Source organism: Ptiloglossa arizonensis, chromosome 14, assembly GCF_051014685.1.
Source record: "Ptiloglossa arizonensis isolate GNS036 chromosome 14, iyPtiAriz1_principal, whole genome shotgun sequence".
Taxonomy (NCBI): Eukaryota; Metazoa; Arthropoda; class Insecta; order Hymenoptera; family Colletidae; genus Ptiloglossa; species Ptiloglossa arizonensis.
In genome coordinates, this window is record NC_135061.1 from 4,585,945 (window position 1) to 4,610,140 (window position 24,196).

Here is a 24,196-nt window from a genome sequence, read left to right on the forward strand (position 1 = left end):
CCGCGTCGGTTGGTCGATCCTTTCGAAACCACGAGGGCCGCCAGTCCTCCGCCCACGCGGCAGTCGCGGGCACCTCGTTCGTACGCGAGCTCGGAATCGAGATTCCCCGATCGTCAATCGTCCATTCGTCTCTCTCTCTATCGTAGGCTTCTAGGATTTGTTTGTCCGTTCCTCGTGCCCGTGGTCGCGTGCGTTGTTTCTTTTTGCCTTTTTTTTTCCTTTTTTTTTTCTTTTTTTTTGAGGGGAGGGGGGTTCTCTCTTCACGGTACACAAGTGCAACGAGCAACAGGAAGATCGCAGCTCGCACGGAAGAGAAATCGTGACCGGAACCGTCACCGAGGGAGCACAGGGCACGCAGTGGTGAAACGCACGGCTCGATCGATGAATCTTCTTCACCTTCGAGTTTCCACGACAGTGTCGCCGAACGATGTGTGCCACTGGAAGTTCGTACCCGCGCGAGGAACTCGAGGACGCAACCTGACGGCTGGTAATTACACGATCGTCCGTAAGAAAAGATCAATTTCACTTCTGTGTTACGTCTGACGGTTACCGAATTCTCGCCGCAAGAATTCATCTCTCGAATCGATCTACGATCTTCGTACCCAACGATGAACGTTCTTTTGCGAACGGAGCGCGAACGGGGCACCGGTAGCGAGACAACGCGATACCTATACCGTGACCAACGATGATTCGATCATCGATGACGATACACTTGCTCGAAACAATTACCGAGTTACCTCCTCGAGGATCTCCATCGAGTTTGATACCGTGGTATCGATATCTTACACGCTCTTGATCTGTCTTTTCCTATTTCAAATTGTCCAGGATCGAACACTGCTCAAGATGACTCAAAAAATTAATCATTTACTCGTCATCGTTCGATGACGATACACTTGCTCGAAATAATTACCGAGTTACCTCCTCGAGAGTCTCCATCGAGTTCGATACCGTGGTATCGGTATATTACACGCTTTTGTACTTTCTTTTTCTATTTTAAATTGTCCAAGATCGAACACTGCTCAAGATGACTCAAAAAATTAATCATCTACTCGTCATCGTTCGATAACGATACACTTGCTCGAAACAATTACCGAATTACCTCCTCGAGAGTCTCCATCGAGTCCAGTACAGTGATATCTGTATATTACACGCTCTTGATCTTTCTTTCCCTATTCCAAATAGTCCAAGATCGTACCCTGCTCAAAATGACTCAAAAAATGAATCATCTACTCAAAAGTCTACGTAAAGCTACATCCAGCATTTGTCCTGAATCCCCCGGTATCCTAAATCTACTCTATCTCCTTCTCTTTCGAATTGTCTAACAACCGATTACTCCAATCGTCGCGAGTAACGCAATCGCGAGTAATCATTTGAGCATCTGACGTTTCTGACTATTTTTGTACATTCGTCTATAAAATCGTTAACGTTTCATCGTTCCACGGGTGATCGTTAAATCGATGCAAAGACCATCGTGAAAGATTCCATTCGTCGAAGGACCATCGCGATACAAGGGTTCGCGTATCGCCGATTCTTGGTTGCACTTCCTTTTGGAAACGCAACTGCTCCTCCCGAAGCCACGATGCGGTTACTCTGCTCCTTTAAGGTGAAACGGTTCTGGACACCGGAGATCCACAGCTGCGGGCGAAACAGTTAACTGTTCGATGGACGGACTGACTGACCGTTTCGAGTCAAATGACAAAAATCAACAGCAAGTTACGTCCGGCTGGCCGATGTATCGCGAGTAGATATTTGAGCAGGACCGTTTCTTGTTTGCCATCGCGCGCGGTTTTGGCCGGTAAAGTAACCATTCAGCCCTGACTGATATTTGTGCTAGTAATTTCGTGGAGGGAAAAGTCGCGATATCGGTGCCGCAAAGTCGCGGAGGAGACGTAACGGAGTTATTTCTGTTGAACGAAGGCGTACCGTGTCGATGGCGATCCATAATTTGTTCAACGGTTGCCCGTGCATCTCGGTTATTAGCGAACTTTTCGTTTACAAAAACCGTTTCTCGAATTTCGAAGCGATCCGGTGGGGGAGGAAAGCGTACACACCGGCGCGCGAGCGTTTCGCTATTCGTGGGACGGAGATTCGCGAATCTTGTCGTCATCGAGCAAAATTACGACGATGAGTGCCCGTCGGTAACGCAGACCGCGCGAAACTCGTTGAAAAAGGTACCAATCGGTACTTTAATCATCTTTTAACAATCTTCTCACCGTTACGAACAAAACTCGTACACACGTTCCTCTCTTTCGTACGATAGAGCATTGTGTCTGCTCATAATTTGCAAATCAGCTATTTAGTCTATGTTTTACCACTGGTTCGTGGAGTAACTACTACTTCATCTTGGTGGTTGCTAGAAACTCAGTGAAGAATCGTGAGGTTTGAAATATTGAAGAATGAGTTTCAAGGCTTGTACTTTTTACTTATTCTTCACTCCATTGTGACGGTACCAATGTAGATGGATATAATTTTGGACGCTTTGAATTTGAATGTATAAAAATCGAAGGTGCCATTTTTATCCGATAAACATCCAAGCAAATTTTCGAGGAACGAGATATAATTGTTAACTGTGAGGTTCGGGGACGATAAAGACAAACACGTTTCTATTTGGAATTCAATATTCGGTCGAATTTTTACGTAGAAAGTACGACGTACTGAAAAAACAAATCTTTAGAATCTACAAAAAGATGCAAACAGTGAGTGCGATGTTTGTTGCAAGATTGTACAGTACGCGGACGAGAGGAATTTTCCTCGTAAAATATTGTAAACGATTATTCGAGGTAAAACTACTTTGAATATAAATGCAATACACTTTCGTTGAATACGTCTCACGGATAAAATGGAGAAAACATTATTCATAATTCCAAACATAATTTCCAATCATTGTTTTCTTTTTTAGGAAAGAAAATGTCTACTCACCGAATCATTGTTTCTATTGGGTTGTTCGAAAAGTTATTTGGTTTTTTTTTTGGTGAAAATAAAACACAATTTTTTTAGAGCGTACAAACATTTTACTAAATTATATATTCTCCATTTTGGAAAACGAAATCACTTTACGAACAACCCAATAGAATTATTTTCGATGGTTTCTTCGTATATTCCAAAATTAACGAACAATTAAAGAACGTTGCTAAAAGGTGTCGATCAAAAATATTTTTCAACGAACGATTTTCAAGGATTCGTGTAATTTTCTACGCGACGCGGTTAAATGTTACTAATTCCCATGTATAAAAGTCTTCTTTGTTTCTCTCTTTGTTCGGTTAAATATCGAAAATTGGGTACGTTTGTTAGCACTAAGATTCAGAGATGTTAATTTCCACGAAAAGAATTCGATCTATTATTCAACCCATTGTTTCGGTCTTGTAATATTATAAATGAACAAAGTTTTCGATGTGCCAAGAGATATCGTGATTTAAAGTGAAAGAATTCCTTTCCATCTCCCAAATTCATTTTGTTCAAATATTGATTCGAGACAAAAACATTCAAAGCAGCTTTCGAATATTACGAACTAAAAAATCCAAGTAAAGAACCTTGAGAAAACTAACAAGATAGTCGTATCGTTAAAATTGAAAAATAAAAGCGTGTTACCTTATTGTTGTCGTTGAAGCAAGAAGCACCAGGTGCTTGTAAAATCGACTATCACGTTATTAATTGCGTATACTATCATATTTTTACAACTGTCCCTGTCAACATCCACCACATCTGGTACCTTTCGATCATCGTTAATCAGTGCCTCTTCTTTCCTTCCTTTTACACAATCGTGTTCCATTGACTAGTTTTCGTTTGTAATATTCTTTATCCTTTCAGAATCATTGTTCTTTTGTCTCCCGAGAGGAATCTCTTGCACGCAGGTTCGTAACGCCGAGTTAAATAATAAATCAAATTTTCTTCAGAGAGGTCGACAGCTTATCGACAAACATACGCAATTTTCAACACACGTTACTAATTTCTATTCGGTGTATAGCTTTTATGAATTTATTGGCCCCGTCTAATTAAGGGAAGGTACAGCCACCATCGATACGCTGCTCCCAACGGTTGCGATTCTGCGTCTCGGATGCATCAACGGTGGCAGGGGCAATAAAAAAAAACCTTTACCTCGAAAGTTCTATGCAACGTTCACCGCCGCGTAAGTCGTTTATGATATGGATATCCCCATCCGTCACTACCTGCCGGTTAGGTAGCTCACCTGACGGATTGGGAGGTCCACGACATTCGTTTATCGCGTTTGAAGAATGCCGCCTTCTGTTGGTTCATCCACAATAAACATCCACGATTACAATCGCTTTGATAAAGCATCACCGCCCGTGCAGGCCTTTGTTCCTTTATTCCTTTATTTACAAGTTGCATTCTACCGGTGGATTCTTCTTAGAAACACGGAAGCGATTAATTTGCTTTACTGGCCGTAGGTCCACAAAAATGCTCCGCCAGCCCTTCGCAACAATTTGTCTTATCGTGTTTTCGAGTACTCTCTCTTATCCGATAAACAAAGTCCTCGAGTGTACAGGATCCCCGCTTAACACGCGGGAAGCATTTCAGGAACGAATTAAACACTTAACGAGGTATTGGTGTGCGAAAATTATCCATACCTACCGAAAAGTCTTATGGTGTTTTTGGATAACGATTAGGAAGCAGTCGAGACGATTTGAACTTGTTCTCAGGTCACGGAGAGTTTTGCGTTTCGGTAAACAAGAACGTTCAATCGCACGAGGGTTTCTCACACATTAAGTTACCGTATATTCGGTAACTGTGTATTCAGTAACTGTGTATTCAGTAATTGTATATTCAGTAATTGTATATTCGTCTTGATTGATACCGATTGATAGAAATTGATCAGTTTTTGTTATCACGGTGTAACAGATGTACAGTTCATTCCTATAAAATACAAAGCTAAGTAATGATATATAAACGTATACTTTACCACCGTCCCGTCTGCATTTGCTTTGTACACCTTGAGAAATTATCACTTACTGTAAAATTATACTCGGACATCGGTTTACAAACCGTATATATTTCAAATTAAACTCAAATAGAATCATGTACAAGGGAACGTGTTGTTTTTTCTATTTAGAACCGATCAATATATTAAACGTTTGTTGGCAATGGAACAACTATAATAACGTGGAACAACTAAAATTATATACCATCCTAAAGGAATAGAGTAAATTGACGCTTAAGAAGCGAACACAAATTTTCTAATAATACGTTCACTGCCTTTGCATATTTGTAATATTCTTAAAATCTGTTATTTAGTTAAGGCTTGAGCAATTCCCTCTTCGCAGCCACGAAAATTAACATTCTACGAGCTCACCGTTCTTGGTACAAGACAGATGATCGACATCGTGCAATGATGATCAATCGTTCGAATTCGTTGCATCAAACGTTCCCGTCCTTTCTCGTAGTATTGACATTAGAATGTTTCAACGAACCGCCATCTTCTATCTTCGGGGTCATTTGCTTTCTACTAGTTTTGTTATCGAATTCATCGTCTGCGACACCGCCGAGATTATTCACGCTTCCGTTGCTGGCAGTGCCTATTACTATGTAGCTTCCGTCGTTCCGCTCGTTCGCAAATTCGTAATTTTCTCTTTGACGAAGTACAGCTTGCATCCCCGACGGATGAACCATCCCGTTGTTCTGACAGAACCATTCTTTGTCCCTCGCGTGATGAGCGCAGTCCAAAAATGCAGAGCAATTCTATAGATTTTCATACATGAAACACCGTTAGTGTATCTTCTGTTTCATTGGCTCGAGATTGTTAAATATTTTTAAAAGAAGCGAACCAGAAATGAAAAAACAAACTTTCTTAACGAGTCATACCTCGGATTGTAAATCTCCTCTGTGCTGACTATATAGAGAGGCGATAAATATTTTGAATTTAAAAATAATGATTGCTCTAAAAGTGTAAATAAGTTAAAAGTATATCGTACAATATATTGTATATATATATATATATATATATATATATTGTACAAATTATTCAATCTGTAAATTCCTTACGACGAATTTTTCACAAGTTCCTTGATGTTCTATGAACTCGGTTTTATTTATGCAAAGTTTCGAGTTTTCAGATTTTTAAGATGCTAAGCCTTCCGCATAAGTCAAGCCGTATAAACACGATATATGTACCTTTGGTATACAATCCAAATTACAAACGTTAATGACAGTTAAACAAGCCCGTGTATACTTCTTTACGAAAGGTGGAATTTAAGGAAAGAAAATTGCATTTAATATGTACATTCGTACGTACGTACAAAATATGTACAAAGTCACGAGTGGGGAGCACAATCGCGTATCTAGAAATTCGCATAACTCGAAGACTCGGATTTAGAAAAAAAATAGGCTGTTCCTTGAAAAATCCAGCGAGTTTACAAAGGGTTCAAACTGTCCATTATTTCAAAAAAGTCTTGATTTCCATTCAAAATCGAACATTTGATCGACAATCTGTATTGCTGTCATTGATTTATCGCTGTGCCATTATTTGAATATTTAAAGTACAAAAATATTGATAAACACTGACCGATAATAATAACTCGACAGCAATGTGTCGCTAATTAACGAAATTCCACTTTCTCTCGTAAGAGAAGGAAGAAGCTTTGCCGCGGCTAGAGTCAAAATGGCGGCGCGAGGTTAAACGAAAGAGTGTGCAATTTCTTCGTTTCTCACCACAAGGTTGTCCGAAATTCTCGATACTCCGCATCTCGATTGAGCGAACCAACAGCAATCGTCGGGAATGATTCGCGACAGGATCTCTCCACTTTCCGTGATTCTGTGAATAGCAGCCGAAGCTCCAAGGAGTCCGCAGGATCTCGGCGAGAAGGGAAGGATGATGGGAGCGGAGAGGTAGGTCTTCGTCGGGTGTAGCTGAAGAAAATAAGACAGTCATTTACAGTACAGTAATTTCCGCTTTCAAGCGACAACAACGAGACTACCGCTTCGCTTGAAAGCGGGGCAGGTAGGCAATTTGTATCTCGATTCGAGGCTCGAAGCGATCATTCGGTCGCGTTAGACTATTCCATTATTCGATCTAAAAGAAAGAAAAAAAAAAGACACAGTCACTCGACACCGGAAATTACTGTATTCTCGACCATTTTCTTCTTCCTTTCACTGTCGCATAGATATCCGTTTATTTCTTGTTTATGCCGCTCGCGCTCCTTTCACTCGGATGGGATTCAATCGTGATCCTCGCACGGACACGTGTTCCTTTACGTTCAATTTCGTCAAAGGACCACTCCAAACCAGCGACGAGTGTTTGAATTCGAAAGTGAATTTATTAAGCTCAATGATACCGGTATTACTTCAATGTACACGCCATACGAATGAATACATGGTTTGATCGTTAGGTTGCATTGTCTGTTTCGACGCTATCGGTTCCATTTTCTCCATCCACAATTCGGAACTGATACTACGGTCGAGCTCACGCGAAATATACCTCTTTCGTTTTCTGCGTTGGAATTTGATACAATAACACGAGCCTTTATAAGGACTTTTACATCAACTTGGCACTTGTAGGACTAAGAGATGTAGAGTTTCTTTTTTTTTTTTTTTCTTCTTTTTTCATTTCCTTTTCTCTCCTTCGTATCGTAATCGTTATCCTTTCTATACACTTCTTCGGTTCCTTAGCACGTCACCTAGCGATTAGTGTTAATAAGTTACTAATAATTAGACAGAAAGTTGTTACGTGTTATATACGTTGAAGTTTCGCTGTTGCAATTGTTCGCGATCGTTTTATTTTCACATTTGTTGCTTCTGATATCCACGCGATCGCCATCGCTCGTTAATATCGTCGTCAATAATGGAACGCAGGTTACATTATTCCCCTTAATCGTAAAACGTCCTGTTCTATATTACAGTCTGCGTTACCGACGAGACAGATCGTTAAAGTAACAAACTTATTAAAATTTCAAGTAATCAACGCATCAGTAAAATTTCGTCATAGGATACGGCATGATACAATCGAGAGAACGCTTTCGTGCATTTTAACGATTAAATGTTCGTTCAGTCGTGTTAATTTTTGCGTCGTTAAGGTTACACCTTGGTCTTCGACCAAATCGGATCCGTTTTTTCGGTAGAATGAGAGATCAGTCGCGAAACTGTGTACTACACGGTACTTTTCTTCGATCATACCTGTATCTGTTTTATTTAAAAGCGAACAGCTCGGACACGACGAACCGCGACGAAGTATTGTAATTTGCGTTAACGTTCTCGGCGCAAAAATTAAAACAACGGGTGGTCGATCGTTCCAGACGAACGATTACTCGTTAAACTGTTTACGCAGCCTTTCTATCACAACTCGTCGTCACCGACGTCGCGACGATTATCGGCGTTCCAACGCCGTGTTCCTCTATAACTATATCGTTTAAGTTTAAAACAAATCACAGCATTTACATCATTTTATCCCAGACGACGTTCGCTCAAAACAAAAAAGGGAACGAACGTTGCCGTCGAAAGTGTTCCTACGGTCGATATTAATTATAAACTTTAACGTATTTTGTTCCTTCTCGAATTACGAACAGTCGTACCTCTTCGTGCCGAAGAGCGAAATTGTTCATTACGAGTTTCCTTTCGTTCGTTTCCACGATTAACGTGTTCCGCAACGTGTTCGTTAGAAGCTAATATTCGTTCAATTTTCTCACTGTTGCGAACATCCGACAAAGACGTTTGATTTTATTTCCACAAGAATCTTCGTTAAATGCAAAAACCGTGCAACGATTCACGAAAGTGTTCGAACGCGTCCGATCGGTTCAATGGCGAAAGAAAGATAATGAAATTCTATCAGGATTTTCGAAAAATCGGTACAGTGGACCAACGAAACATTAAAACTCAATTATTTACTAAACATTTTCTCATTATATTTTCGTTCGATTATTTCTGCAGTGTTGTTACAATCGATGTTTGTCGACAGTGTTGGACGATCTTCGAAATTAACGTGTAAATGTAACCGTGACAGTCGTACGTTACAGAGTAAGTACGTTCTAAAAGTATTTGGAAAATGAACGTGACTCGTTCTAGGTACAAGTGTTTCGAAAATCACGACTCAACTTGCCCGAAATGAAAATACTTCGAAAAACGTAAGGTAACTTCAATGTTCTCGTAGATCGAACGTTTGGTCAGAGGGCGTTCGAATACTTTCGTGAGCCGTTTAGTTTCTTGGCAATGATAATCTGCGATAAACGTGTTACAGAATATTTCACGTTTCAACATGAATCCACGCCTCTGATTCCGAGCAATTGAGCGAACAGAACGAGGGTAGGTTCTTATACGCGACAATACGTAGGACGTAAGCGCGACGGTGAACGTGAAATAAAAGCATTTCTTTTGATTTGGTCCCACCATAGGTACAGGGTAGCCGGCATGAATTACGTCAAGTCGATGTACCGATAGATCGATCAACGCGAGTCACGGACGCCGGCACCGGGATTCAGAACTCGATTAAAAGTTACGGCGGAAATGTTTAAGGAACGGGTTCGTATTTCTTGTTACAGTGGTTACGATAATTAACAGTTCGTCGACACTGTTCGTTTACAACTTATCGGTTAACGGTGTTTCTTTTAATGTGCCAGACGTTTAAATTGTATACAAGAGTACAGAGCGCTCGAGAGTCTCGACGCGTTGAAAGTTTTCATCCGAAGGGGCTGGGGTAGTGTTTAGAGACGTTTCGAGTACTCGATATCGACCGATGAAAATTGAACGCAATCGCGAGGAACAAATCGAATGGAAGATTTTAATAGACGGAACCCGAAATTATCGTCGACTCGCAAAATTGATTAAACTCCTGGTAAGAGACGCTTCCTTAAACTCGTTGAACTACAACTGATATCTCTCAGCGCTTTAATTGAGAACAGCTGCGAACTTGATTATGTGCTTGTATTCTCTGCGGTATACCTAGCGATATCGCGTATCCGGCAATGCAGCGACTCGAAGCTTTCTATGTATAATTTCAAAAGGTCCCAAAGTTACTGTAAATCCGATAGTAAGTGTTAAAATGGACATATAAAAAATTCAGATCACTAATCTTAGATTCTACGGTCTTAACTTGAAAAATTTCTCGTAAGAATCTGTTCGCTTAACTTATACGTTAATATACGATACGTTAGAATTTGTTCACAGTTCTTGGAAGGTAAACGAGTTCTGAATGCGAAGTACCGTGCATTGTCTTCGATAAACACATTTTCCAAAAACAGAAAGGTTCGTACTCATCGGTTTCTCGACTTCCAGCGTTCGCAATGTTTATGTTCACTTTTATTTATACGTTTCTCCGCGCGGCAATACGTGTCGCCTAAAATTCTACTAAATAACTTATGTACTCTTTCGTCGCGCGTTTTCGTTCCTCCATTATCTAAGTACAATATATATTGTACAATATATATATATATATATATACTTTTTTAAATATATATTTAATATATTCATATAATCTATCGCCGGTACACCAATTTCGTGTATCGTAGGCGATATCTAACAACTTGATGGAAGGCGCCGATTGAATCCGTTCATCGACACATTTTGATTATCCTTCTGGCCAGGCCCGAGCAATCCGCAAGTATTTTATATCGTGAAGAATGCTTTCGACATTGAAACGATCAGTTCACATTTCACGTTAAAAAATAATTAGTTTTAGAGTTCTAGAATTTCGGAATCTCACAATTTTAGAGCCCTATAGTTCAACAATTTTGCGCATCTAGGTTTCTGGAGTTCTCTAATTTTTGAGCTTCAATCGTAATTCTAGAATCCTACAGTCCTAGAGTTCTAGAATCTTATAGTTTCGGAGCCTCGCGTTTCTGGAATCCCAGACTTTTGGAGTTTTAGATATCTAGAGTCCTAGAGACGTAAAACAGACTTCTAGAATTGTACAGTTCAATCGTCATGGAAATCCAAATTTTTTGGAAATGGTGGAGTTCCAGAGTGCCAGTGCCTCGAGGTCTCAGAGTCTCGGAGTCCTGGAATTCCGAAAATTCTACCGTCCTGGAGTCTCAAAATCCCACAATTCTAGAGTTCTGGAATCCTACAGTTTCGGAGCTTCACGTTTCTGGAATCCCAAACTTTTGGAATTTTAGATATCTAGAGTCCTAGAGACGTAAAACAGACTTCTAGAGTTGTACAGTTCAATCGTCATGGAAATCCAAACTTTTTGGAAATGGTGGAGTTCCAGAGTGTCAATGCCCCGGAGTCCTGGAATTCCGAAAATTCTATCGTCCTGGAGTCTCAAAGTCCCAGAATTCTAGAGTTCTAGAATCGTGCCCATTGGTTAAGACTACTTTTTCGTTTCTCGTTAAAACCGTCGATTATCCACGGAAATTTCCTAGAATCGTATAAAGTACTTTCGTCGAGCATCTTGTTGCTCGGGCTGGCTGTTGGCGTACGAGATGCGCGAATATCGTGCTGCTTTGATTTCTGTTACAATCGAGCGGGAATTTTGAAGAACTTCGATATTTCCACGGTCGTCCGGAAGGCACAATCTCGACGAGCATACGTGGTTTTCCGGACATTTCGTACGCCGTTTTCAATCACCGGATCGTTCGAAGTCCGTCGGGTCGTTATTTCACAGGTCGGAGAAATTTATCAACGCTCAAGAACTGAATATTACAACATCGCTCTGGTACCTCGATTTTATCGCGATAAAATACATCGTGAACTAGGATTACTAAAAAAATTTGGTCTTTGAAGTAGCAAACGCGAATCCCGATAGCGTTTTCTTCCTGTACAGATCATCATTGACTCGTTCGACGTCGAAGGAAACAATTGAAATCCTACAGAAAGGTAGACGCGTTTCGCGTCCGCGACGAATCGCTAATCCCTTTCGCGGGCTCTCTAGTACCGCTATAAACAAACGCAGCGTTTTGCGAACACGTAAAAAAAGTCCCACGGGAGTCGTAAATTCACACGTAATTCAATCATACGTACGTAATCGGTAACAATGGCGCATCGCGTCTCTCGGCTCCCTAGAAATCATTTGAAATTGAAAACGGCATAAAAAGTAGTCCTATATATATATAAAATGATTCACCTGTCATAATATACGCGGGTGTTCGATTTCGCGATAAAGTAGTCGAATGTCTAGTACTTGATTTGTAAATATACATCGGAGAACTCGGGTACAGTCCTGTGCTTCCGTCGCTTATGCTACCCCACGTTTTCTACCGCAGTAGCCTCGAGACGCTTCACTCGTTTGGACGCAACAGTTTATTTAGATACAGTTATTTCATAGACTATGTGTTTCGCGAAAGGAAGTCGATCCATCGAGATCTCGCGTATCATCATTCTCAGGAATCGTGTTTGGCAAGATCGAGCAACGTATCGAACGATAGTGAAATTCTCGTCGCGAACGTCTTCGCGACTGTGAACCGAAGAACGGATGTAACGCATGGTAGATCGTGAATTCGAACAATCGAGACCCTCGCGACCGTTCGACGATGTTGGGAACGAGTCTCGTTTAGTCGGATCGTAACGCAATCGCGACTAGTGACTCGAACATGGAATACTATCGTTAACCGTGTCGTTGGTCTCGCGACGAATGAGAATCGCGCGCCGTGACGCGACAATGTACCTCTAAATCCTGAAAATGACTAGTAGTTGTAATCGGGAAACACTAGCCCACGAAAGGATTAAAGATCCGCTTAAATTTCGCTACCTATAGCGCCTACGTGAGGACTGTGCCAACGAGGGGTGGTCGGCTGTCCACAGTACATGCCAATAGACGTTGGAGCGACGAGCTCGTTGCTCGAGTCGTCGAATCCAGCATCCTCGTTCTCGTCGGCGTCGAAGGTCCTCACGGTCGTCGTTGCGGTTGCGGTCACCGCAGCCGTGTCGTGCGTCGCAGCTGTGACTGCGGCTCCGTTCACTTCCGACATTCGATCTGTACTTACGTTGGTGCTTTCCGTATCGGCCACTTCCACGGTTGCGCCGCCGCTCTCGCCCACCATGTTCACGAAGAACTCCGATCTGGAGAACCTGCCGATTTCCGTCGAACCGAACGCCTGATGGAAACCGGGTAACGGTTGCTTGCTGACGGCTTTCTTCTTCGGCTCGAACCTGTCCGCGGACCGACGAGGTTCGCGCTCCTTCTCACGCGGTACACTGGACTCCTGCTGCTAAAATGGAAACGGACATTTTTAATCGTTGGCAACACACGTGACGTCTCACCGGTGACTCGAGGCGGCCCAGCGAACGAGAACGTTACCGTTGTCGGTTCCATGTTGTCCATAGAGATTCCATTGTTCATGGAGCTCGGTTCCCACCTAGGTCCTTCGTCCTCGCGACGTGTCCTCAACGAGGACGCGGAATCCATCACCGAGTCGACCGATGATTCGAGCAGTCTTGGCATCTGAAGTCGATCGCGAGGTTTTTTTGTAAAATATCGATATTTATGTTACGTTGTTATCTTTTCGCGTAAAGTGAAACAATGGGAGACCTGGTGCTCGGGTGACGTATACGATGCACGTACGTTCTCTACGTCGAGTTTGTTCGGGGCGTACGCTAATCGTGCCGTTTCTTCCGGAAATCCGCAATGTCTACCGGGTAAACGATCCCGTAACAGAACGGTGTGCCGTGGTCCGCGAACCCCGATATTTCGTGGCATAGCCGGCATATCTGTAAAATCGTGATCAAGCGTTTTCGAAATCAATCGAGATATCGACGTTTGCGTTCGATCCTGTTGCGAGAAACTGTAATAAATTCGATATACCCGAAGCCTTCGCGGTTCGGGTTTTTGCGGTTGATATTGTTAAAGGCTCTCCAGTGTCGACGGTGCCCCTTCGGTTAATCGGACACCCGGAAGCCTCTAACAATGTTTTCTACGGTTACAACGCTCCACCGTACCTCGGTTCTTAAGTTATGAGACACTTACGCGGCAATACGCCGTGACAAAATTGGCCCCATGGTCCATGTCCGTGCGAACTCGGACTCTGAACGTTTGGATGAAGAATACCGCCCATCTGCGCAGGATGAGTCGTCCTGGGATGCTGATGAGAACTCGCACCGTTCTGTAATCGGTAATTAAGAACAATAAGAGCTCGCGCTCGGTGTTTCGTCAAAAGTGAGCACAATGTGTAACGACAGAACGAAAAAGAAAGATATCTTGGATTACAAATTGGAACGATACCGAAACGATACTATCGATACCAGCCCAAAAATGATCATATACTATCGAACAGTATCAAATCGATACCCCATTTGACATTTTAACGACATATTCGATACTTTGCAAAACTATCTTTGTATCCGAAACAGTGAGTCTTCATTTTGTGAGACATTGGGTTACAATGAAACTTGACACCGATTTTGGTACCTTTCGGTACTTCCTATCGAGTACCTTGCTACCAAAGTACTCGAGTATCGTTTATATTATTTCCAGGCACTCTTGAGACAATGTTGTTCGAAGCATTTTTCCAAATGAACACGTTATCTAGTCGCGTGAAGTAATTTGGAAAATAATTAACGCACTCTAAAAATGTAACGTTCGAATCACGTTGCGTCATTGAAACAATTCGAAGAAAAACATTGGTAGAATAAATATACTTTCTCGGTACTTTGCATATCCATTGTACATCGTTCGTATTCATAACTTCAAATGCGCGTAGCACTTTATACAAATCACAAATATGCAGGGTGTTCTACAGATTTCCGTACAAACCTTGCTAAAAGTTGTTAACTTTCCATTCAAAAATAACGAATATTTTTCATACGCGGCGGTATTGGCATCGATCGGGGACAAACATCGCTAGCCACCCCGCTTTCGAGCAACCTGGCTAGCCACCCCCGCTTTCGATTTTGCGCTTGTAACCGGGAAGTACCGTAGCAGTTTATACAAATTAAAAATATGCAGGGTGATCTACAGATTTCCGTACAGACCTTGCTAAAAGTTATGAACATTCCATTAAAAAATAACGAATATTTTTCATACGCGGCGTTATTGGCATCGATCGAGGACGAACATCGCTAGCTACCCCGCTTTCGAGCAACTCTGCGGTGCCGATTTCGCGCTTGTAACCGGGAATACACGTAGCAGTTTATACAAATCAAAAATATGCAAGGGTAATCTACAGATTTCCGTACAAACCTTGCTAAAAGTTATGAACTTTCCATTTAAATATAACGAATACTTTTTATACGCGGTAGCGAGCGTTATCGGCAACGATCGGGGCCAAAAATCACTAGCCACCCCGCTTTCGAGCAACCCGGCGGTGCCGATATCGCGCTCGTAACCGGGAAGTACCGTATCGCGTACCGTGTACGTTAAAAAGGAGAACTTACTTGATAAGGATGCCATTTCTGGCCTTCGGTGAATTCGGGGTACTCCGCGATATTTTCCTGTCGGCGTAACTCTCTTTCCCGATTGACGTCGCTGAAGTCAACGGCCGGATATCCGCCGCTGGAGAACGCAGCACCGCATTCCGCGGCCGCCGCAGTGGCCACACCGGCCGCGGGCTGATTTCTGTTCACGTCCTTGCACTTGTCCAGGCCACGTTGATGCATCGTGCCCATAACTTGCAGTCTCTCGATCGGATCGCCAACGTTGCCGTACCAATCGGCCATACGCGGCGAGTGAATCGGTTTCGGTCGCGGCGCCGACTGGAACCACGGTTCCGCGACTCGCTCCGACTCCACGACCGTGTTGATCGGTAATCCGGCTGCGGAAACGCAGCCGAAACGGTGTTGGTGATCCAAGAAACCGGCGGACGCGACCGGGCCGGCGATCACACCTGCCCGTGCGATCGCGCTCTGAAGAATCGACCGTCTCGACAGCTCGCGACTCTGTTCGCGCATCGCCTTCCGCAGCCTCGCCTCCTTCGGATTGTACACGTAATCTACGAACCAGGCATATCGTTCATGTAGCGCCTACAAAACCGTTCAACCTTCCTCTACTACGCTAGCTAAAAACGATTCCATTGTATGAACAATTAGATAAGGAGTACGGAATGGCCCTGAAATAGAATTGCACCAGAGGTGGTTCGCGCGATACTCTCTGCACATTTTTCCAGAGTGTTGCATTCGTTGGCTAAACGAGCAATAATTTCCTTTTCACGAAGTTACCGAACGAACGCTTCCGTTTAGAGCGGTGATTAGCAACCTTCTCCGATCTTGGCTCGAATTCGACGAACCAATAATATTTTCGCAAAGTTCGCAAGTCGGTGGTAGTTTCTCGCGCGTTGGCAAAGTTCACGTTACTCACGAACGCGAGAACACTTAAGGAAGATTTTATAATTAAGATTCCCGGGTCGATAAATAAATAATGGTAAGAAACGGTGAAATTCTACGACAATTCTTCAACGTAACGTTCGATCGATGGATCGATCGCGTTCGCGTCGCGAGTTGTACAGGTATCCCGTGAAAATTGCAAGTATCGTGCAAGGTCGAAAACGATGGGTCTCGGTTCGGTCGGTACGCAGGCGCGGTAGATCTGGCTTCGATTGGTCGGCAACGCGAGACATCTAAGTCAAGGGAACAACATCCGGGGGCATCGGTCTGTCCAACTGATCGAAAATCTACTCGAGGATCCTGAAACCTGTCGGACGTCTACCTGTGGGGTACGCAGGCGGCATCGCTCCGTTATAGCGCGCGCCAGTCTCGATCGCGGCGGAGATCGGAGGCGGCTGGTAGCCGCCGTAGACAGCGTTCGTGTTATCGTAGCAGAAGTAGTGTTGCTGCTGATAAAAGTGACCCCCTCCCGCGTAAGCCTCGACGTAGTTGCAACAGTCCATCTTTGCGACAAAAGACGGTCCTTATCGCGCCGCGAAGAACGACTCGGTCGCTAGGTCTCTTCTGCTTATCAGCCACGCTCGCTTACTCGCTCGCTCGCGCAAATATCACCGCGCGAGTCGCGGATACAAACACGGATAAACTCTTTGCTCGAGTCTCGCTCGAGGCTAGTGTCTTTTGTGATTGGAAGAATCGCGAAATTGGCCCCTTCTTCGTTTCCTTTTCGATCCTTATTTACTCTCGACGTTCTCCTTCCCCGCCCCACCCCCGGCGTTTTATCGTACGCGCGACCGAATCGAACGAACGCGTGGGAAGACCACGTAAGAGGAGGATGCATCGGGACGCGTTCGATCGGTATCCCGAGTGTCGCGTCTTCCGTCGGGAAGAGGCTGCTGGGTTTTCATTTCCGTCGTCGTTCCCGACAACGTCGTCCTTGTCCTCTCGTTCGTCATCGTTGTCCTCGGTGGCCGCTATATTAACTATAGCTCCGCCGATCGCGTCTCCAGGGCCACACGAGCCGCCGATTCCGCGCTGCATGCAATCCAACGTATCTGACCAGTCGCGTCATGGTAACTGCACCGGGGGACAAGATCGATGCTCGAAGCTTTTCCTCTTCCTCCGACGCGTTCTCGGTCTCTGTTTCTTTTTTTCTGCCTCTAATCGGCTCGGCGAGCACGTACCTACAAAACTCTCCTTCGTCGATCCGAATCCCCCGCCGGCTATCGATTCGAGTGGCAACTTTCCGCGCGATAGTCTCGATCGGCTTTCACCGTCACGGTAAACGAATCGACGAAATTACTTCCGTTTCGTTTCGGATACCGCCGATACGTTACGGTATCGGGTTTCTCGTTTCATTTTCCCGAAAATTCCTCCAGTTCCGTCAACGAACGATAGGTTCGAGCTCGTTAACCGGCCGATCGACACACCATCCTCTTACGCGTCGACGAAGATAACTTCAATCCTCGAGAACCGTCACTTCGTTCATGCCGAAACACACTGACAAGGTCCGGCCGCGTGTACTTAATCCCCGATGCAAAACAATGTTCGATAGCACCGTTGCTCGTTATCATCCGTGGTGGTTCACTCCGATGAATTTAAATTCGGAACGTGTCACGCCGAGGAAACGCTTATCGTCCTCGATTCGTAATGCAGTTTTTCACGCCGCGTTCGTACTTTCCCTCCCTCCACGGTTTGTACCTTCGGCCCACCCCCCGCCCCCACCCCCACCCCCGCCCCTCACCACCCCCCACCCACCAGCCCCTCTCTCTATTTTTCCAATCGTTCCGCAGGAGGATCTCCCGTTCGAGACATCGTCACTGCTCCGACACCACGATCGTATACGACGATCGTCCTTTAAACTCCGACCGATTACCCTCTTAATCTGTCCCCGTTGGTGTTTACTCGGCCGTTTAACTTCAACGAACGCGAACGCGTAACCGAACGAGCCTCCGTTCGGATCGGATTCATCGTCCCCGATTCGCGATGCAATTGTCCACGCAGCAGCGGTGGTAATCCCTCCACGGATCGTGCATCATCGGTTTACGATTTTCCAGCTATTCACTCGGTTTCTCCCGTTTGTACACTGTATACCAACACTCGGACGATGTTCCGACAATCGTTCGTTCCGTACGGGCTGTTTACCGTCGCGATCCTCCGCCGTCTCGTCGGCGCATCCAGCGACCTATTTACGCGGCCGTCTCTCGGTATCTGGCTTCCGTGGAAGAGGCGCGCGTGCCGCAAGCGGGAACCGCAGGCCGCGCACGGGAGACCCGCGTTCCTTCCTCGCGGTGCACTCCGGTCGCACTGATTTCGCGGGCGGCAGCACCGTGCACGTCGACGAATTTACGTGCGTTTCGTCATCGACGAATCCGACGTCGGAGCTCGAGGGAGGAGGGTTCAGCTCGAGGGAGGCTTCCCCACCCTCGGTAGGAGGACGTCGAGCCACGAGGAGACGAGAGACCGTTCTGCCTCCGTCTCGCCCTCTGCGCGGAATAAAGAAACCCTTCCGCCGTCTATCGATTCGTCGTCGTTTCCTCCTTGATCCTTCTGAATCTTTCTCTGGATTGAACGGAGCTTTCCCGTTGGTGCGACGCTCGAACGTTGGACTGGTTTCGGAAGCTGATCGATGTACCGTGTTATTCTTGCTCCCGTTCCCTCCACTGCGGCCCCATCGATTACCCCAAGTTTGAACAGAACGCAGTTTCGACGATCCGGTTAAATGGATCGTTCGGCTCTGCGGTGGTATAGGATTGTGCTTGTTTCTTCGATACCAGTTTCGATGCAGTCTACCGTTTAACGATTATTATTTACCGAACTCGCGTACGCGTAACTTTCAATCGTACAACTTTCCACCCGGTCGTCGAACACGGTCATCGAACAATCTCTTGAATTCTTCTCTTTTTTTTCTTTTTACGAACTCGTTCAACCCCGAATGATTCGTCATCGCGGAGGAGCGGTTGAAAATCGTTTCGTTCGTTTCGCGATGCATCTAACCCGATACCTTCGTAACCATCGACGGTCAACGAAACACCGATCGTGTGTATCGACGGTGTTCGCTTCATCTGAAATTCTGATGCACGGTAAACGCAAGGCGCAAACGTCTGGTCGATCCTAAACATACTTCAGGGGAGAATCAGCGCGAGGTTCGGAGCCACGGAGAGCGCGTCGACGTGGCTCGTTTTCTTGAGCAACCGAGCGTCGCATTGATGCGATAGCGGATCGATGACCGGCGATCGTTACAGACGACGAGGAATAGAGGGAGAGAGACTCCTCCCCCGTCGGTGTCTTCGGCTCGACGTGCCACCTGGATGCACGAGCCTCGACATTTTGACGGCTTCCCTCGGCGCGACCGCGCCGAGTCACCCCTCTTTTCCTCGTCACGCGTGCGATGCAGTCGCGCAGATGCACGCGACCAGCTCGCCGCGTTCTCGAACGCTCGCGCAGACCATATCGACGCTTCCCGGTGATCTTAATTGACCACTCGGGCTGCTCGCACCGAGCCGAGCCGAGCCTCCCGTCGATTGCACGACCAGCGTTTAGTGGGGAATTTAGCCTGGATCTTTGCACCCCCTCGAACTTTCAGCTGGAGGTGGTTATCGCTGACGATGAGAGAACGTTTACCGGCTACCGCCCCAAACCGACCCAACCACCCACACCCAACACCACCCCCCTCTGTTCCAATCTCACACCTGAGATATAACTCGGGAATACCATTGCTTGCGCGTTGTTCCGACTATTACCGCCGCGACGCCTAAATTCAATAGTACCGATAAAAATTCGAACGTGCTCGCTCCGCGGGGCCTCTCCGTTACACCAAATACAATTCACACGGTACACAAATTTTTTTTACCCGGATCAATGTTTCTCAACCCTCTCGCCCGGGAATATTTTTTCATATTTCCACGATTTTAGTATATTTTTCGTCATTTTCTTCAAATCGATACGTTTTTCTTCGGCTTTACTTTGCTCCGTTATACTCGATGCAATTGTTTACGATTGTGGCGATTTTGAACAGTTTTATTTTAAAAAAGGTCGGATTTAACAACTTCTCATCCGTTATTACTCGTTGGAAACTCAAATTATTTTACGATACGATTAAATATACCGCGATAGTTCGAATAAAGCTATTGGTTCAATAATACCGGTATATTTTCAAAAACAATCTATCAGGGATTAATGAACAGAAATATCAGTTTACGTTTATGTAATTTCGTGATAACTATCCTCGTACAATACCAAAACAAATTCTAACATTTTCGTGTCGAAACATTCACTGAAATTTTCGTAACAATTTTAGAAATTTTAGCGAGCTGTGCACGTTAATTTGTTTTAATTTTCTGTACGTTTTCTTATACAAAAAAAAGACGACGATACCATGATAAAGCAAATGTAACAAGTTTTTAATTGATGTATAATTATAACTTTCAAATTAACATCGAGGAGTACGAAATAATTGAGGCAAAGGATCTGGAAAACCGAACAAAGAACAAATTTGCATAAATTAAGATGGAGATTAACACGTTTGCTAACATGATTTGTCAATGATTTGTTGATTGTCGAAACGTTTTATCAAACTTTCCTCAGACATCGCTTTGGTCATGATTTATACTTTTAACCCAATATTTTTATTTTGATCGATACGACCACAAGTTGCTGTACAGATCACACTGTTAAACACCCGTTGAATTTATTCGTTATTTATATTTGTGTGTCGTGCATTAAAATAGCAACGCCACAGTAATCAAAATGTTCGAATCGTAGGTATTGTAGGGAGAAAGAAAAATCAGTCCTGGATAGAATGGCGAGTCGTATTGGGTCAAACGTTTTAGTCAGCCTCGGTAAGGCTTGAGATTAAGTAACAATTATTCGATACTGCCCGCATTCCACTTATCGATGGTACCATATTCTCCCTAATAAAGCTACTCAATAATAATAACGATAACAATAATATTACCGGTTCTTAGAAATACCGTTACGATGTCTATTAATATCGCATCCACTTAATTTGCAAATAGCATACCGGATCGTATTAATATCCTATCGTTTAGTTGTCGTTTAATTTAAGTAAATATCATAAATTCGCATCATTTTCTCATAAATCAGACGATATCGTTATATTGTTCATCGTGGAATGTTGTTTAATCCGTCTTTAAACTTTTTCATCAGTTTTGAATAATTCAAAGTTTTACACCTAAGTCGATGTTTCTTTCGGTTTAAAAAATGTTCACACCTGTTCAATCAATTATTATCGAAGCACGATAATGAGAAAGGGAATACGATTAGGTTAAGAGTGAAATGATCGATCCGTCTAATTATTCCCTATTAATTAAAACGGTTAGAACTGTTGAACATGCGCGTTCTCATATACTCGTGTCCTTGTTATTCAATTTACATCGCCAAAACAATGTCAGCTCATCGGAATGCAGAAGCGTGATCAAAATGAGGATCGGTTCTGTCTAAAATACTGCCAATATCGCGATAAATAACATTTACGAATTTGCAAACACTGACACAATAACCAAGTACAGTACTGTTCCATAGATTGTCACACGCTCGGGACCAAGGTGTAACTCTATGTCAACCTGAGAGATAATACTGAATATACATTTCTTCTTATATTTAAAATATAAATTATAAAAAATATAGCAGTAACAAAAATAATACAATAATTCGTTGGTGTAACTTAAATCAAATAAAAAGTAAAAGTGTTTCGTTCAACTTCAGAAATAAGTTACAAGTTAGATACTTTTGATGCAAAGGGGGTGATTTGACAATCGATATGAATGTAAAACATATCAATAGTAACTTTTCAAAATTAGAATCTGATGAAATTTCCATAGTAAATAACAATGATGGGACTGAAATGCGTTTTGGTACTATCAAGCCATTTACATTTGAAATTGATACCTTTGTAGTGTATTTGAAACTTATCGAGGCATGCTACTATCGTATCGATACCCATCAATTACGTCAAATTTGATTCCTATTTAATTCATAACTTGTCAAAAATAAAAAAAAGCGATGGGAACTCACGATAATTGGTTCGAACGTCAAACATAATTAGCAACTTTTTAACACCCCGACGAATGCATCCGTATACAGAGTACACATGGATCAATTTATGGCAGGAAAAACCATGTTATCGCGATGGGACCTATCCGAGACCCTATGTATTCTTCTAACGAGCACGTTTCCATCGCGTCGTGTAAAATTTGTATTAAAATTTGGTTTGGAAGTGGTTCTCGACGAGTGCAAATTACTTTGCGCCAAAATATTTAAAAATATTTGTTAAGTGTTTATCACTGAATAATATTCACTTCGCGGTAGTGCATTTATCTATTTTTTTAAACATTCTTTCCACATTGATTTCATGTTTTGTATCCTGTTTCTTACTTTTCAAAAATAAACTTATCACGAATACAAGATTTCTTGACGATCTGAACAATAATACACAAAAAAGTAAACGCCAAAGTATTAAGAAATATATTATTCCGATGTAGACTGTAATACCAAACAAGATCATTGTGAAACCATTAGTTCACAATCGTCGACATCAAAACAATGACGGTGTAAAGTATGCGTTAATTGCACGATCGTACTAAAATAAGAAACTCGTTTGGAATGTATAAAATATAATACGAAAGAAATAACATGTTGCTGTTACTTGAAAACCGTTGAAATGGAAGATTGCACGTAGCTCGTCTCGTTATCAATGAAGTTTCGTATATACTCTGTAATATATATTTTCTACGTTTGTATAAATGTTTTGCAATCGTTTAACAACCGAATTGAAATTTTCTCGTTGTCGATGGGTCATGTACGAAGTACACAAAGCGCTGGATCGTACGATTCTAAGACTGGAGACATACGAGCGTCGATTTTGACGAACGTTGCAACTCTAGTCACACGAGCGTTGCTTTTCTTGCGTCAGCATTTGGATTATATAGGAATTTGCTTAGACCTTATTCCAACGCTCACTTACCAGTAGATAAAAGAGCTTTTAACTACCGATTATCAAAACCTAGACGCAACATTGAACGTACACGTTAATTGTGCTATTGACATTGCGAAGTGCTGTTGCATTCGAGACAATTTCGTTGACGAGTGTAACGATTTTAATTTTCACGATATCGTTTGTGGTTTGCAAGATTACACCAGTGTTGAAAATGTAAGTGTCAATAGCAACCGAAAGCATTTTCATAGAGCTTTAACGCAATATTTCACGAGTGACGATGAAAGATTACCCTGGCAGTTTGATAGCATATAATAACGTGCATAAAAAAAAGAATATAAAGACCATTAAACTGTTGCCCTTAATTTACTAAAATAATACTTACGAATCTAATTTTTCTCTCATTTAGGACTCTAACTTTACTTCACTAATCGGTAATTCTGTATCAATATTATTTGACATTTTTATTTCTAATAACGAGCTAATAACAAAAAACAAAGGATAGAAGTAGAAATGGATTGATAACAAATATCCATTGTTCGGCACGATTGCCATGCAACGGACGACTGACAGTACGCTCGTGTGACCTGCTACATTCATTGGTATACAATGTAAAACGTGCGTTCCAGCATAAATACGTCGATGAAAAATTAACGCACGTTGCACCGTACATTGATAGCGACGCACATTCCTAGTGCGTGAATTTTAATGTACGACGGTACACGTACTTCTACAACGAACGTTGTGGCATCCGTTGCAACGCGCGTCGTTTCGACGCTTGTGTGCCCCTAGCCTAAAAGGTGCACCCGTCGGAGGCTTAAGGTTAGAATTTGATAAATTTTCCACGGTTGATTGTGTAGAATTTTTCAAATCCATGGGGAGAAATGAACGTAACAAATACAACAATAACAATTACAAATGATGTCGAAACGATAGTAAAATTTGGCAATCGGTTTGAAGATTGAAAAGAAAATTGGTAACCTTTTAAGGTTAGAATTTAACGAGTTGTCCGTAGTTGATCGCGCAAAGTTTTTCAAATGTAAGTAATAG

The 24,196-nt window shown here is 43.1% G+C and overlaps 2 protein-coding genes across 2 annotated transcripts; both read right to left on the minus strand.

Moving 5' to 3' along the window:
• Nucleotides 1-5,373: 5,373 nt before the first annotated feature.
• On the minus strand, nt 5,374-7,088 carry LOC143154211 (uncharacterized). The gene is made up of 3 exons (XM_076326128.1): nt 7,074-7,088; nt 6,664-6,861; nt 5,374-5,694 (listed from the first exon to the last, which is right to left on the minus strand). The coding sequence occupies exons 1-3, from the start codon at nt 7,086-7,088 to the stop codon at nt 5,374-5,376; spliced, it is 534 nt and encodes a 177-aa protein (XP_076182243.1).
• On the minus strand, nt 6,788-17,885 carry LOC143154393 (uncharacterized). The gene is made up of 6 exons (XM_076326547.1): nt 16,517-17,885; nt 15,250-15,803; nt 13,844-13,979; nt 13,409-13,587; nt 13,178-13,321; nt 6,788-13,088 (listed from the first exon to the last, which is right to left on the minus strand). Exons 1-6 carry the CDS (start codon nt 16,695-16,697, stop codon nt 12,615-12,617), a joined length of 1,668 nt encoding a protein of 555 aa, XP_076182662.1. The 5' UTR covers nt 16,698-17,885; the 3' UTR covers nt 6,788-12,614.
• Nucleotides 17,886-24,196: the final 6,311 nt, after the last annotated feature.